The sequence below is a fragment of the Macaca mulatta genome, chromosome 17 (genome assembly GCF_049350105.2).
Source record: "Macaca mulatta isolate MMU2019108-1 chromosome 17, T2T-MMU8v2.0, whole genome shotgun sequence".
NCBI classification, from domain to species: Eukaryota; Metazoa; Chordata; class Mammalia; order Primates; family Cercopithecidae; genus Macaca; species Macaca mulatta.
The window spans coordinates 67,593,854-67,611,393 of record NC_133422.1 but is presented as its reverse complement, the minus strand read 5'-3'; the positions used below and the strand labels follow the sequence as shown (position 1 = coordinate 67,611,393).

Sequence of the window (17,540 nt, the reverse complement as noted above, 5' to 3'; positions counted from 1 at the left end):
GTATCCTATTATAGCAGCATAAAATGGACTGAAGACAGTTGGTGCTCAAGCAGATTTCTGTTTGTTTGTTTCTAGATATGAAAACTTAGGCACAAAGTAAACACCAAATCCAAATTATGGTTGAAAAATTATAAAAAAATTTAAGTACAAAAATGCAAAATATTTGCTTAAATCCATTAACGTGTTAAGGTTTACAAAGTAGCTGACAGGATAAAAGGTAACATATCAAAATGAAACAGAATGAATCTGGTAGATGGTTAACTGAGTGACTACTATATATCTGTCACTACACTCAGTCCTGATCAAATCCATTATAAACCTTTGAATAGGTTTTCACCTACAGCCACCTAATTTCTAAAAAGTAGTACCAATTCATTCTTTCATTCAATAAATATTATGTATACTGAGCATTTACTGCATACCAGGCACTGGTACTTGGGAGTCCAGGACTGAAGGATACATGAAAACTCCTACTCTCATGGAGATCACATTGTAGTAGGAAAAAAACTGCAAAGTAAATGACTACGTAGTATTTTGATAGATTGTAAGCGCTTTAAGGAAAAACAAAGCAAAGACAACACAGAACAAAGTCAGAAAAGACCACAAGAACAGGTGTATCATCAGGAGTAGATGGTTAAGTAGTGGAAACTGTGAATACAAAGGACCTGAGGTAGGAGCACGCCTACAGGTAAAAGAACAGGAGGCCAGCATGACTATGCGAGTAACCAGAAGAAAGTCCTAAATGAGGATAGGGTAACTGAATACTGATCAGGTAGTATCACAGGCCAATGTAATCATTTAAAGTTTTACTAAGTTTAATGATGGGGAGCCTTTTTATTTGAGTAGAGGAGTGATCCAACTTGACTTATCATTTAACAAGAACTGTGCTAAGAGACTGAAGAAGGCAAGGAAGAAAGCTGGGGACCGCTTAAGAGGCTACTGCAGTAATTTTTAGGCAAGAGATAATGGTGACTTGAACCAAGGTAATATGCATGAGATAGATATCATAAATCCAAAAGGATTTGCTAATAAACAGAATATGGAATGTGAAAAAAGATGACTTCAGGTTTTTGGTCTGGGCAAGTGGAAGAATAGAGCTGTCTTTAACTGAGCTGGGTGAGACTGAAGGTGGAGCACAATTAGGAGGTAGAATGGAACAGAAATTTGCTTCTGAACATATTAGGATGCATATTATTAATAGATAACCAAGTGGAAATGCCATGGAGGCAGCTGCAAAAGTTGTCAAGAAGATGAGGAGGAATCAACAAAGAGAATGAGTAGGTACAGCTAATGAGGAAGAGAAAAATTTATAGTGTGTGACACTATGGAAGCTAAAGAATGTGTTCCCAGGAGTAGGGAGTGATCAACTGTGTTACATACTGCTAGTAAGGTCAAGAACAGTAAGAACAGAATATGACTACTGGATTTGGGCAACATGAAGATCTTAGGGGCTTTGGTAAAAACATCTTTGTTGGAGTAGTATTGGGGAGCGGGGCAAAGGCTTGATAGTGGATATGAACAGACACTTCTCAAAAGAAGACATTTATATGGCCAACAAACATGAAAAAAGCTCATCATCACTGATCATTAGAGAAATGCAAATCAAAACCACAATGATACCATCTCACGCCAGTCAGAATGGTGATCATTAAAAAATCAAGAAACCATAGATGCTGGTGAGAAGCAGGAATGCTTCCACACTGTTGGTGGGAATGTAAATTAGTTCAGCCATTGTGGAAAACAGTGTAGCAATTCCTCAAGGATCTACAACAAGAAATACCACTTGACCCAGCAATCCCATTACTAGGAGTATACTAAAAGGAATATAAGTCACTCTACTATAAAAAGACACATGGACACGTATATTTATTGCAGCACTATTTACAATAGCAAAGGCATGGAACCAATCCAAATGCCCATCAATGATAGACTGGATAACGAAAATGTGGTACATATACACCATGGAATACTATGCAGCCATAAAAAGGAATGAGATCATGTCCTTTGCAGAGACATGGATATGAAGCTAGAAACCATCCTCAGCAAACTAATACAGGAACAGAAAACCAAACACTACATATTCTCACTCATAAATGGGAGTTGAACAATGAGAACACACAGACACAGGGAGGGGAACACCACACACTGGGGCCAATTGGGGGTTAGGCGGCAAGGGGAGGGAAAGCATTAGGACAAATAGCTAATGCATGTGGGGCTTAAAACCTAGATGACCCACTGATAGGTGTGGCAAACTACCATGGCACCTGTATACCTATGCAACAAGCCTACACATTCTGCACTTGTGTCACAGAACTTAAAGTAAAATAAACTTAAAAAAGAAAAGAAAAATAAAGGCCTCTTTGCCAACTTCAAAAATTATAAATGCTTGTCTGAGAATGGTGGCTCACACCTGTAATCCTAGCACTTTGGGAGGCTGAGGTTGGGGGGAGGATCACCTGAGCTCAGGAGTTCAAGACTCAGCCTGGGCAAAACAGTAAGACTTCGTGTGTGTGTGTGTGTGTGTGTGTGTGTGTGTGTGTGTATGTGTGTGTGTGTATGTGTATACATAAAATTATAAATGCTTTTATAAAGCTCTAATGATCCATACTCAGCCCTCAAGCATGGAATATGGTTTACAAATTCTCTTAAAAGACAGAGTTTCTTCACTGTTCTCAGCAAACTAACACAGGAACAGAAAACCAAAACACTGCATGTTCTCACTCATAAGTGGGAGCCAAACAATGAGAACACATGGAAACAGGGAAGGAAACATCACACACTGGGGGCCTGTCAGGGGGTGAAGGGCTAGGGGAGGGAGAGCATTAGGAGAAATACGTAATGTAGATGACGGGTTAATGGGTGCAGCAAACCACCATGGCATGTGTATACCTATGTAAAAAACCTGCATGTTCTGCACATGTATTCTGGAACCTTAAGTATAATAATAAAAAAGACAGAATTTCTATTTTAAGTAAATTACATTCAAAAATTATAGTTCTGATAGGAAATCTTTGATCTGTTTACATAGCCCTAACCAGTTAAATGGGAGTGTGCACTGCATTGCAGTCAAATGTATCTAGTTTTTACCAACAAAACATTTGTAATAATCACAGAAAAGTCACAGTTGATGTCTCAATTTCCTTACTTGTAAAATAGGGATATTAATACCTAAACTTCATAAAATGTGTTTGATTCTTTTCTACAATGTATGTGAAGTGTTGAGTACAATGCTTGATGCATAAGTACTCAATAAATAATAGCTATGGTTAGTATGCTACCTAAATATGAAAATGTAAATTAAAATGTAATGTTCATTTAAAGGTTGATAATTACAGCAATGTTTCCTCAAATTTTTTATTGTATAAAATGAAAGTGATACTATTTTTAATGGCATCCTAGTGAAAACACAGAAGACTGTTGGAGGGCCTTCAGCAGCTTAGGGTTCCTTCTACTACTGTGAGGGCTAAGGGGAGTGAAATCTGGGGCACAGCAGAGAAACATCTCTAGTAAAAAGCTGTGTGATCTCAGATAAGCACTTTTGAGCTTGGTCAGGGCTGCCACATCTGTAAAAGATCAGAAATTAGGCCAGGCGCGGTAGCTCATGCCTGTAATCCCAGCACTTTGGGAGGCTGTGGGAGGCTGAGGTGGGTGAACTCCCGAGGTCAGGAGTTCCAGACCAGCCTGACCAACATGGCGAAATCCTGTCTCTACTAAAAGTACAAAAATTAGCTGGGCGTAGTGGCGCATGTCTGTAATCCCAGTTACTTGGGAGGCTGAGGCAGGAGAATCACTTGATCCCGGGAGGCAGAGGTTGCAATGAGCCGAGATCATGCCATTGCACTCCAGCCTGGACGACAAGAGTGAAACTCTGTCTCAAAAAGTCTGCAATCTGGAGCTAATGGCCATGCCTTATCACCAATCACTCCGAGACTACTGAGGTAGAAAAGATGGAGTCATTCCTGGGGTTCACTTCTTGTCAATCACCAGATCTTGCCAATTCTCCTACCTATTCTTTACATTCAACCGTCTTTCTCTTTCTATTTCTTATTTTCATCACCTAAACTGTGCAATAGCCTCCTACGTGATCTCCCTGCTTCTAGGCTTTCTTCAACTATAATCCACCCCGCATTGCAACCGTAGTCATAAAAAATGAGTAAGTCATGTTTCCGTCCTACTATAAAACCTCTGGACATTCTCCACTGACACCAGAACCTTTAAAATCTGGCCCAATCTTACTTTACCAGCCTCTCCCACCACACAACGAACTACACCACAAAGGTAAATCTAAATTCCTATGCAACCTGAACTTACCTTGCTTCATATCTGGAACCCTACAGAGCTTGAAAATTTTAAGTATTATTAACCAAGCAGTGAACACATGTTGTAAACATCTACAGGAGTAAAGAATATAGTTAACAATAAAAGATAACTACTAATAAAAATTAATTTAAAATATTTGAGAAGATGCTGAGAGAGTTGTCTGCAGAGCCATACACTTCAAGAATTATCTAACTGAAAAGACAAAGTAATTATTTAAATTTTTCCCTAGAAGAACTTAAAACATTAGAGAGCTATCTGATAAGATATGAACAAAAGAGGTTTGTTTATGTGCTTAAGCACTAATGAGGACATACACCTTTAAAATGATGAATGGAACCTCTGAACAATAGTTAAATTCACCATTGTAATATGTTACATATACTCAAAGAACCTTTGTAAATAGATTCAAGATTCAAAGTTGTTTAATATCACTCTAAGATTCTACACAAATTTCAAGTTTATATCATTAAAGTTTCTTCTTGAGTACTTTTGGAAGATAAATTGTGGTCAAGATGGTTTTTATTGATATGGCAGGAAAATAAAATCACTAAAGCAATACTAATTGTTGCACTTAAAACATCTTTTCAATCTCTTTTTCTCTACTGCCTACCCCTTTTCAAACAATTGTAAAGCTATTTCAGTTTCCAGAGTCCGTACTGCACTGAGAGCATAATGAATGCCTCTAATCTTATCTTTTTTATAGCACCACTCACAATAGCTCTTTCTGTGTTTACAGTAACAAGACCACCTTAAATAAAAGTAGTTTTACTTTATGGAAAAACTTTATCAGCTGAATTTATCTCCCTTTACCTTATTATCTCATAACCTAATTAGGAAACATAAGCTAGCCATCTTATGCAGAAATTTAGACAGAAAAGAATGGCATGTAGACCCTCTACGTCTATATCACGTCATTTAAGAAAACTTGTTAAATGCTATGGAGATAAACACTTAAGAATATGTATTTTGTATTAGTATCTTCTAATGATAAATAATCCCATAATATTATCAGTTGACTTTTATATAATGGTGATTTTCCTTAAATTGTCAACCTAATAGATAAAAACATTTTCTTCAAGTATTCTACATAGGCACAAGGTACCAAAATAACTCATTTATGTCTATAATTTATAATGTACTTTTTGCATATATTATCTCATTTAGACCTCACGGGCCACCCTAAGAAGTATTAGTAGTAGTTATTATTATTTTTTGAGACAGGGTCTCACTTCAGTTGCCCAGGCTGGAGTGCAAATGGCATGATCTTGGCTCAGTGCAACCTTGACCTCCCAGGCCCAGGTGATCCTCCCACCTCAACCTCCTTAGTAGGACTACAGGCCTGTGCCACCATGCCTGGCTAATTTTTTTGTATTTTCACTAGAGATGGGGTTCTGCCATTTTGCCCAGCCTGGTCTCAAACTCCTGGACTCAAGCAATCCATCTGCCTGAGCCTCCCAAAGTGTTGGTGTTACAGGTGTTAGCCACCACGCCTGGCCTATTAGCTCATTTTATAAAAGAAGAAATTAAACTTCAGGAATATTAAGTGACTTATCCGCTGAGCTAATAAGTGGTAGAATCAGGATCAAGTTCAGTCTTTTGATCCAAATCTCTTTCGTAATACACTCCCACTCATGGAATAATGTCTTATTTCCAAATGCATAAGAGGGCCCATAACATTTCTGTCACATAATACCTACTAAGCAATAAGTTATTAATATAATACATCTCAGCACTGTAGTAGTACCTTTCATTCATTTCCCACAGCTCCAAAGTGGAATTTTAGGTAACTAGAATATACAGAAAAGACAAAGAGCCTAATTCACAAACTGGACCAAAGCATTCATACATATTATAATTTCAGCTACAGTATGTTTGATATATCTAAATATCCAAGTTCCCTATTGGTTTATAATTGCCCTTTTTTAGTCTTTATATCTTCTACTCTCTTTCTTTTCTCTCAATACTTTAACTTCAAGAACTACTGGAATGACTACAGGTCAGATACCAAGATTGGATAGAGTAAGTTCCATGTGCCTTTTCCATATTAAAAAATAGAAAAGAAAAAGTATTCTTTTAACATTCTCTGATGTATAGAAAGAAAATTAAAATACATTTCACTAATCATCATTTCAGTTTCTTTAGAAAATGTTTATTGGGGCTGGGCATGGTGGCTCACGCCTGTAATCACAGCACTTTGGGAGGCCGAGGCAGGCAGACTACCTGAGATTAGGCATTTGAGACCAGCCTGGCCAACACATGGTGAAACCCCATCAATACTAAAAATATGAAAATTAGCCGGGCGTGGTGGTGTGCACTTGTGATCCCAGCTACTTAGGAGGCTGAGACAGAAGAATCGCTTGAACCCAGGAGGCGAAGTTTGCAGTGAGCTGAGATCACATCACTGTACTCCAGCCTGGGTGACAGAGCAAGACTCCGTCAAAAAAAAAAAAAAAAAAAAGTTTATTGGGGGAGAGATAAGGAGACCAAATATAAATATGCAAGTGTAAGTACTTCATCCATTTCAACTCATTGTAACAGCACAATACCAGTAATTAACACAATCATACATCTCAGGCCAAAGCAAAAGATTAATTTACCTAAACACACACACACAACCCTAAATGTGTAAACTTATGAATTTCATGTTTTATAACAGGAAATATTAAAATTCGTTCTTTAGCCATTTTAAGTTCAACGATTTCAAAAGAAATAAATTACAATTTATTTTTTACTGTGTGGAAGATTAGTATGATACAAGCTCTAACTACAGTTAAATCTCCCGTAATGAAGAAACTATGATCCCCAAAGATTCAGTAACATAAAACAAAGGGTTGGATTACTGTGAGATTAAAACGATAAAGGCAAGCCTGTACAACTAGTTAGTTAGGTGTCTTGGGCAATTCAAGTTCATCTGGGCTCAGGCTGCAATTTGGCACCACCTGGTGGCAACTGTCCACTCTAGCCTCAGTGTACATCCGATCAGTTCTGAGTCCTTGGCTGGCTGGGACTCCACAGGGCAGTCCCAATCCCAGGAATCCCCTGGTTAGGTAGTGTCCATTCTGATGTGGATAGGGGGCCAGAAGAACACTGGAGACAAGGACATCTGCTTTCAGTTTTCCTACTTCCAGAAACGGCTCTGTTGGTTGTTTCCCCACACAGCCTTACCAACCTACCCCTACCAACCACATTTATGTTACAATGGGATAAACTTTAAAGATTTTTTTTTAAAGAACAGCAAAAACCTAAAAAAATTAGGAAATTTTCAAGAAGATTACATACCAAAGTTTATATGGCTATGTGGATTGCTTAGGAATAACCATAGAAAGTTCCCATACATTTTAAAGTTATTGTATCAGTCAACAAAAGCCTATTAAATCCACAACAGAATTGAACCACAGAACCAACAGTACTTATTTGTAAAATAGAAATAATACTGTCTATATCACAGGCCTCTCTAATCCCCAGATCTTTCTCTTGAGGTTTAGATTCTTCTACAGTCAACTCTTTTATTTGTATATCCCACAGACACTTCAAGTGAAACAACTAAATTGATCATGTTTTCCTATTAAAGCTTTGTATTTTCTAGTGTTTTAAAAACTGTATCACTACCTATGCAGCTGTTTAATTCAGAAACCTCGCTGACATCCTTAATGAGTTCTCATCCCACCAATCCTATCTAGTCACTGAGTCCTGTTGGCTCTATCTCCTAGATAATTTCCCAACCTGGCCCATTTCTCTCATCTTTACTGCTACTAATCCAGTTCCATTATCACCTTTCATCTGGATAATGGAAATAACCTCTAAAAGTAGAGCCTCTCTAACAGGCTTATGCCATTCCAATCTATTCTCTACATTACAGTGATCTCTGGATATAAAATCAGATCATTTCATGCCTCTTCTTAAAATCTTTTAATTGTTCTCCATAGGTCTTACATAATGGTCCAAATGCATTCTTTGGGCCCATTTGCTGCTTCTCTTTCATCTCTTTTAACTCCCTGCCTCTCAGTCTATCCTTCAGCCATACCGAATTAATTTGTTCAAAAAGCTTAATTTTATCCTACTTTCCGGCTTTTATATATGCTATATATTGATTCTCCCAATTCCCTTTCCTTCCTTAATTCATAGTGTTAAAGCAAACTAAATATGGCCTTAAGAAAGATTCTGTACTTCTATATTTGAGTCTTTACTGATGAACTGCAATCTAACTTAATAGGCAGACAAGATAGAAAACCTAACTTGGGGGTATGTTCCTGGAACAACGGCTGAATCTTGGCCAACCCCAGCAGCCATACTTCAACCATTCATACACTGCTGAGTGTTCAAATAAGTTAAACATCAACCTATAACCAATCCAGCTGTTTCTGTATCTCACTTCTGATTTCTGTATGTCACTTTACTTTTTTTGTCTACAAATTTGTTGTGACCACGAGGCACCCCTGGAGTCTCTCTGAATCTGCTGTGATTCTGGAGGCTGCCTGATTTGCAAATCATTCATTGCTCAATTAAACTTTACATTTAATGTGTCTGAAGTTTTACTTTTAATAGTAGTTTCAGTCAAAAGGGGCAGTTCTTCATTTGTGAAGTCTTCCCCAATTCCTTCCAATACTAGGTTAGATACACAGATGGTCTCATCTTTCATCCTATCATTTTGTCCACCATCATCATAACTTAGGATAATTGTTTCTCTATTTGTCTTTACCCTCCATTAGACTACCAGCTTTGTGAAGACAAAGGTCACCACTATCTATGATGTCTAGCATTTAGCTGGCATATGGTAGGTTTCAATAAATATTTGCAAAATACATTAATTTGTTGCTCTGGAAATTACATGAGGGTGCAAATGTAAAACTTTCCAACATAAAGCTTAGCATATAATAGGTAAATACCTCTTCTTTTAGTCTGCATTTTGAACTCTAAGAGCAAGTAAATCACAAGGTACAGGATCCTCCTTTCTAATGTAGGGCTGGGATGAAGTAAAATTTTGCCAAAGATAAAGAATGTCTTTGGAATTCTCTCTCCAATCTCTTAATAACTCTACTGCCCTAAGCATGTACATTCATAAAACTGTCATACTTTTGTTATGAACATGAAGGGACAACTAAGTGCAAGAGCAAATGAATCTTAAAATCATAAGGTTACGTGAAGAAGCCACAAAAAATATATATGTATACAGCATAATTCCATTTATATAAGATACTAATATAATATGAAAAACTAAACTATATTGTGCGGAGATGTTTATTTACTGGAAACACAGATAATAAAAGTATAAGGAGAAGCAAGGAAGTTATTAGCATAACAGAATAGCAGTTATGGAAGAAAGGAGTTAAGCAGAAAGAGTCTCAAGGACATTTCTGTAGTGCTGCATTATTCTCCTTCTTTATAATTATTTATTTAATGAACATTAGGAAATTTTCTCTGAACATCTTTTATTTTATACACATACATACAAACATATATGGTCAAAAAACAGAACAATCATAACATAGTAACTAAAGTAAAAAATAATGCTATTTAAAGACTGGTCCAATATTTCTTTGAGCTACTTGGAACAATTATTTTCTCAGGATTCAACATATGAAGGCTAGCTTAGGACTTCAAAAGCCTTATTCACAGAAAAGACTATGGTGCTCCTACTAGTAATTGGATATTCAAATATTAAAATATAAACTAAGTGTAAACAAATGCAGAAGTGTTATTTTTTCCAAGATAAAAAATGTTATTTAAAAAATTAATATGTCAAAACATTTTTTAAGAACATGTATACTTTCTCCTGGTATGCGTACGTATTTGCTGGTGCCCAAAGCATATTTTTAGTTTGTCTACTGCTAAGATAGTACTGAATGATCACTTAGAATTTTCATATTTTGAAATTCTTTGCTATTTTCATTGAAAATATAATCCTAGATTATAAATGACATAATTATTTTAAAGCTCAAATAAGAGAAGAACAAGAAAAAACAGAAGAGTATAATCACAAAGTATTTGTTGAATGCACAAATGAATGATTTATTTTGCATTCAGTGAAGTTCATGTTAATTTCCTTTGGCATATACTTCTAATGCAGACTTTCAAAAAAGATCAAACAGGTAGAAAAGATCTATGCAAGCCAAATTTATGAGGAAAATAATAATCTGATTTTCAGGAAAGTCATTTTTATGACTTTCTACTAAGTCATATTTAGCAAAAATCCTAAAAAAGTTCTGTCATAAACTGTATATCTACTCTCTTTCACAAACATTTTTACCCAAGAACAAAGAAACCCAAGAACAAAATCATACCCCTCAGAGGCAATAGCATAAACATCTCTACCAACCTGCTACATTAAATAACAATTTAACAGTAATTTAAAAAATATCTTTGCTAATTTATTACCAAAGGATGATTCTACATATATAGTTTTTATAGTAGTAGCCAACTTATAAATACTATAATACAGCAGCTTTTTTCTCTGGAATTGAGGGGTGGACGTACCAAATTTTCTGCTACTATATTCCTAGTAGAAATGACATGTTACAATGCTATTACAGATTAAGTCTGATTTAAAGCCTTGCCGACAACAATCAAAATATCATATAAGCAAATCAGTGCTGATAAACTAGTATCACAAGTCAATTTCAAAATAATTTTCTTATTAAAATATAAACTTTCAAAAACCACTCTATAACAATGCATAAAAATATCTGCCACTGAAATAAATAGTATTTATTTTTCCCGAATTCTGCCAATCACTAACCAGGTGAGCCTAATATTTACTGATCTAAAAGTAACTGCATGAATGAAAATGATATTACTTCAGGATTACCTAATATGACATCTTTCACAGCCAGCAGCTAAATGAGGCATGAGGCATGTGTATATTTCAAATTACTATTCTAGTTTTAAAAAGTTTCCAGGAGAAATTGTTGGTATAATACAGGAAGAACTGGTATCTCAGTACTCTTTCCTTTTCATCTGTCTTCAATCTGAACTGAAGCAAATGCAAAAACAGAAGTCACTAGTGTAAAAAAAAGACATAACAGGAGGCCGAGCACGGTGGCTCATGCCTGTAATCCCAGCACTTTGGGAGGCCGAGGCAGGTGGATCATGAGGTCAGGAGATCGAGATCATCCTGACTAACACAGTGAAACCCCATCTCTACTAAAAATACAAAAAATAGCCGGGTGTACTGGCAGGCGCCTGTAATCCCAGCTACTCAGGAGACTGAGGCAGGAGAATGGTGTGAACCCAGGAGGCGGAGCTTGCAGTGAGCCGAGATCACACCACTGCACTCCAGTGCAGTGAGACTCCATCTTAAAAAAAAAAAAAAAAAGACATAACAGGAATAACAGAGCAAAAAGGTTAGTCTAGTAAATCTTGTTCTAAGACTTTACAACTTTCATGTTCTCATTCTATTTAGATTTCTATTTATGACAAGTTTTCTTTAATGTATTCAAAAGACATTATATAATAGAAATAGCATTTAATTTCAATAAAGCTTCTATAACCTCCCAAGATAAATAAGATACCACATTTTGTTTTTTACCTGTTTTCTCGTTCATACATTTCCCTAGAGGCATTTCGAAGTTGATCAATTTCTTGGTTGGTTTTCAATCTGATTTGTTCTAGTTCATCATGTAGTTTATTTTCATATTCTGTTTTATAATGGTCTCTGAAGGAGACAAAAGGAACAACCATAAATTTTCTTTTGAAACAGATAGGCTTCTGTACTCTATATAAGATTTTAATACCTTTCATCGAGTATGCTCTATAAACTATGTTACCTGAAAAACTTAACTATTAAGTATAAAATTTTATAATTCCTAAAAATACTGTTCCTAACTAGTATGATCTAAGATTTCAACCTGTTAAACATTATTTTCCAAAAGACTTAATTACTATATGAAAACTTAGTAATTCATGTGGGATAACTATTCATCTTCCAAAACACTTTTCTAGTAGTTTTAATGCATATGGTTGAAGCTTATTTTAAAATTGAGAATGTCCTTCATTTAAAAATAATAATCTGGTAGGATGATGTTGAGAGATGAATAATATTACAAAAATATAAAAATGAAATGACTCTGAGTCTATGAATCCTTTGCTTCCAAGCATGACAACCACAGCCACACCAGGATCTTTTAGCCAAGTCAAAGTATTATATAGGGTATGAAAAACTACTACAGGCTAGGAAAAAATTATGAATCTGTGAACTCTTTAAAAGTAAAATTTACCTTTACCTTTAAGGTAAAATTTGTTGTGTTTTAGTATTTTTTCTTTTTTTCTTAAAGAGATAATGCCTTGCTCTGTAACTCAGGATGAAGTACAGTGGCACATTAATCATGTAACCCTGATCTCCTGGGCTCAAGCCATCTTTCTGCCCCAGCCTCCCGAGTAAGCAGGACTACAGGTGCTTGACATTGTGCCTTGCTAATTTAAAAACTTTTTTTATAGAGACAGGATTTTCTATGTTGCCCAGGCTGGTCTCAAACTTCTGGCCTCGAGCAATCCTCCGGCCTTGGCCTCACAAAGTGCTGGGATTACAGGTGTGAGCCGCTGCACCCAGCATATTTGTTTTTGGTATGTTGATAAGAATAATTCAAGGGTTATAAAAGTTATTAGTATTAAGGTACTTTAGTAACTTCTACACATCTAGTAGAAGAAAGAAGGCAGGACCAAAACATAGGGAGTCTCACTGAAGGGCATATAAGTTAAAACAGAATGTGATACTACCTCCTCATAATTCTTTTACATTTCACATAGGAAATCATTAGCATACTGAGATTTTCTTCCAAAATATACTTCTATAGAGATACTTTCATACTTTCCTTTAAAACATACTTCCATAGAGATATTAGTCATAGGAATTTAAAAAATTATGTCACAAATAAAAAAACAGTCATAGCATATATTTATCTATCTAAAAGAAATAGGCTTTTGGTATTGCTGAAAAAAGCCACAGTGTCTTTTAAAAAACCAACTAGAAAGGAATATCATGTAAGAAAATAAAATAGACAGATAAAACCCCCATCTCCCTGGGACAGAGCACCTGGGGAAAGGGGTGCCTGTGGGTGCAGCTTCAGCAGACTTAAATGTCCCTACCCAACAGTTTCTGAAGAGAGCAGTGGATGTCCCGGCACAGCAATCAAGCTCGCTAAGGGTCAGACTGCCTCCTCAAGTGGGTCCCTGATCCCCATGTATCCCAACTGGGAGACACCTCCCAGTAGGGGCCAGCAGACACCTCATATAGGAGCACTCTGGCTGGCATCTGGCAGGTGCCCCTCTGGGAAGAAGCTTCCAGAGGAAAGATCAGGCAACAATCTTTGCTGTTCTGCATCCTCTGCTGGTGATACCCAGGCAAACAGGGTTGGCAGTGGACCTTCAGCAAACTCCAGCAGGTCAGCAGCAAAGGGGCCTGTCAGAAGGAAAATTAACAAACAGAAAGGAATAGCACGTCTACTCAAAGACACTCAAAGACCCATCTGAAGGTTACCAACATCAAAGACCAATGGTAGATAAATCCACAAAGACAGGGAACACCAGTGCAAAAAGGCCGAAAAAAACCAGAATGCCTCTTTTCCTCCAAAGGATAACAACTCATCGCTAACAGGGGAACAAAACTGGACAGTGAATGAGTTTCACGAATTGACAGAAGTAGGCTTCAGAAGGTGGGTAATAACAAACTCCTCCGAGCTAAAGGAGCATGTTCTAACCCAATGCAAGGAAGCTAAGGACCTTGAAAAAAAGGATAGACAAATTGCTAACTAGAATAACCAGTGTAGAGAAGAACATAAATAACCTGATGGAGCTGAAAAACACAGCATGAGAACTTCATGCAGCACACACAAGTTTCAATAGCCAAATCGATCAAGTGGAAGAAAGGATATCAGTGACTGAAGATCAACTTAATGAAATAAGAAGAGAAGACAAAATTAGAGACAAAATAATAAAAAGGAATGAACAAAGCCTCCAAGAAATATGGGACTACTTGAAAAGCCCAAATCGACGTTTGATTGGTGTACCCGAAAGTGATGGGGAGAATGGAACCAAGTTGGAAAACACTTCAGGATATTATCCAAGGGAACTTCCCCAACCTAGCAAGACAGGCCAACACTCAAATCTAGGAAATACAGAGAACATCACAAAGATATTCCTTGAGAAGAGCAACCCCAAGATACACAAAGATACTCCTTGAGAAGAGCAGCCCCAACACACATAATCGTCAGATTCACCAAGGTTGAAATGAAGGAAAAAATGTTAAGAGCAGCCAGACAGAAAGGTCGGGTTACCCACAAAGGGAAGGAAGCCCATCAGACTAACAGGGGATCTCTCTGCAGAAACCCTACAAGCCAGAAGAGAGTGGGGGCCAATATTCCACATTTTTAAAGAAAAGAATTTTCAGCCCAGAATTTCATATCCAGCCAAACTAAGCTTTGTAAGGGAAGGAGAAATAAAATCCTTTACAGACAAGCAAATCCTGAGAGATTCTGTCACCACCAGGCCTGCCTTATAAGAGCTCCTGGAGGAAGCACTAAACATGGAAAGGAACAACTGGTACCAGCCACTGCAAAAACATAACCAAATTGTAAAGACCATCAACACTATGAAGAAACTGCATCAACTAACGGGCAATACAACCAGCTAGCATCATGACAGGATCAAATTCACACATAACAATATTATCCTTAAACGTAAACAGGCTAAATGCCCCAATTAAAAGACACAGACTGGCAAATTGGATAAAGAGTCAAGACCTATGAGTATGCTGTATTCAGGAGACACATCTCACGTGCAAAGACACATAAAGGCTCAAAATAAAGGGATGGAGGAATATTTACCAAGCGAATGGAAAGCAGGAAAAAAAAAAAAAAAAGCAGGAATTGCCATTCTAATCTCTGATAAAACAGACTCTAAACCAACAAAGATCAAAAGAGACAAAGAAGGGCATTACATAATAGTAAAGAGATCAATGCAGCTAGAAGAGCTAACTATCCTAAATATATATGCACCCAATACAGGAGCACCCAGATTCATAAAGGAAGTTCTTAGAGACCTACAAACAGACCTAGATTCCCATGCAACAATGGTGGGAGACTTTAACACCCCACCATCAATATTAGATTGATCAATGAGACAGAAAATTAACAAGGATATTCAGGACTTGAACTCAGATCTGGACCAAGCAGACCTAATAGACATCTACAGAACTCTCCACCCCAAATCAACAGAATATACATTCTTCTCAGCACCACATCATACTTACTCTAAAATTGACCACATAATTGGAAGTAAAACACTCCTCAGCAATGCAAAAGAATGGAAATCATAACAAACTGTCTCTCAGACCACAGTGCAATCAAACTAGAACTCAGGATTAATAAACTCACTCAAAAGCGCACAACTACATGGAAACTGAACAATCTGCTCCTGAATGACTACTGGGTAAACAACAAAATGAAGGCAAAAATAAAGATGTTCTTTAAAACCAATGAGAACGAAGACACAATGTACCAGAATCTCTGGGCCACATGTAAAGCAGTGTGTAGAGGGAAATTTATAGCACTAAATGCCCACAAAAGAAGGCAGGAAAGATCTAAAATTGACACCCTAACATCAAAATTAAAAGGACTAGAGAAGCAAGAGCAAACAAACTCAAAATCTAGCAGAAGACAAGAAATAACTAAGATCAGAGCAGAACTGAAGGAGATAGAGACACGAAAAACCCTTCAAAAAATCAATGAATCCAGGAGCTGTTTTTTTTTGTAAAGACCAACAAAATAGACAGACCACTAGCTAGACTAATAAAGAAGAAGGGAGAGAAGAACCAAATGGACACAATAAAAAATGAAAAAGGGGAGATCACCACTGATACCACAGAAATAAAAACTACCATCAGAGAATACTATAAACACCACTATGCAAATAAACTAGAAAATCTAAAAGAAATGGATAAATTCCTGGACACATACACCCTCCCAAGTCTAAACCAGGAAGAAGTCGAATCCCTGAATAAACTAATAACAAGTTCCGAAATGGAGGCAGTAACAGCCTACCAACCGAAAAAAAAAAAAAAAAAAACCAGAATGACACGGATTCCCAGACGAATTCTACCAGAGGTACAAGGAGGAGCTGGTACCATTCCTTCTGAAACTATTCCAAACAACAGAAAAAGAGGGAATCCTCCCCAACTCATTTTATGAGGCCAGCATCATCCTGATACCAAAACCTGGCAGAGACACAACAAAAAAAGAAAATTTCAGGCCAATATCCCTGATGAACATTGATGCAAAAATCCTCAATAAAATACTGGCAAACCAAATCCAGCAGCATATCAAAAAGCTTATCCACCACGATCAAGTTGGCTTCATACCTGGGATGCAAGGCTGGTTCAACATACACAAATCAATAAACGTAATCCATCACATAAACAGAACCAATCACAAAAACCACGATTATCTCAATAGATGCAGAAAAGGCCTTTGACAAAATTTACCACCCCTTCATGCTAAAAACTCTCAATAAACTGGGTATCGATGGAATGTATCTCAAAATAATAAGAGCTATTTATGACAAACCTACAGCCAGTATCATATCGAATGGGCAAAAACTGGAAGCATTCCCTTTGAAAACTGGCACGAGACAAGGATGCCCTCTCTCACCCCTCCTATTCAACACAGTATTGGAAGTTCTGGCCAGGGCCATCAGGAAAGAGAAAGAAATAAAGGGTATTCGACTAGGAAGAGAGAAAGTCAAATTGTCTCTGTTTGCAGATGACACGATTGTATATTTGGAAAACCCCATCGTCTCAGTCTAAAATCTATGTATGCTGATAAGCGACTTCAGCAAAGTCTCAGGATACAAAATTAATGTGCAAAAATCACAAGCATTCCTATGCACCAATAACAGACCGCGAGCCAAATCATGAGTAAATTCCCATTCACAATTGCTACTAAGAGAATAAAATACCTAGGAATACAACTTACAAGGGATATGAAGGACCTTTTCAAGGAGAACTACAAACCACTGCCGAAAGAAATACGAGGGGACAAATGGAAAAACATTCCATGCTCATGGATGGGAAGAATCAATATTGTGAAAATGGCCATAACGCCCAAATTTATACATTCAATGCTATCCCCATCAAACTACCAATGACTTTCTCCACAGAATTGGGAAAAACTACTTTAAAGTTCATATGGAACCAAAAAAGAGCCCACATAGCCAAGACAATTCTGGGCAAG

At 37.0% G+C, this 17,540-nt stretch overlaps 1 protein-coding gene across 9 annotated transcripts in view; it reads right to left on the bottom strand.

Moving 5' to 3' along the window:
• PIBF1 (progesterone immunomodulatory binding factor 1) overlaps positions 1-17,540 on the bottom strand; it is a 278,245-nt gene that overhangs the window by 209,712 nt on the left and 50,993 nt on the right. For all 9 annotated transcript variants that reach the window (XR_003724327.2, XM_077974341.1, XM_077974345.1 and 6 more), the window contains exon 9: positions 11,846-11,971. Coding sequence is in view for 8 of the 9 variants with exons in the window: in XM_077974341.1 (XP_077830467.1) it covers positions 11,846-11,971 (126 nt within the window). In the remaining variant the exon portion in view is untranslated. The remainder of the gene's footprint in view (positions 1-11,845; positions 11,972-17,540) is intronic.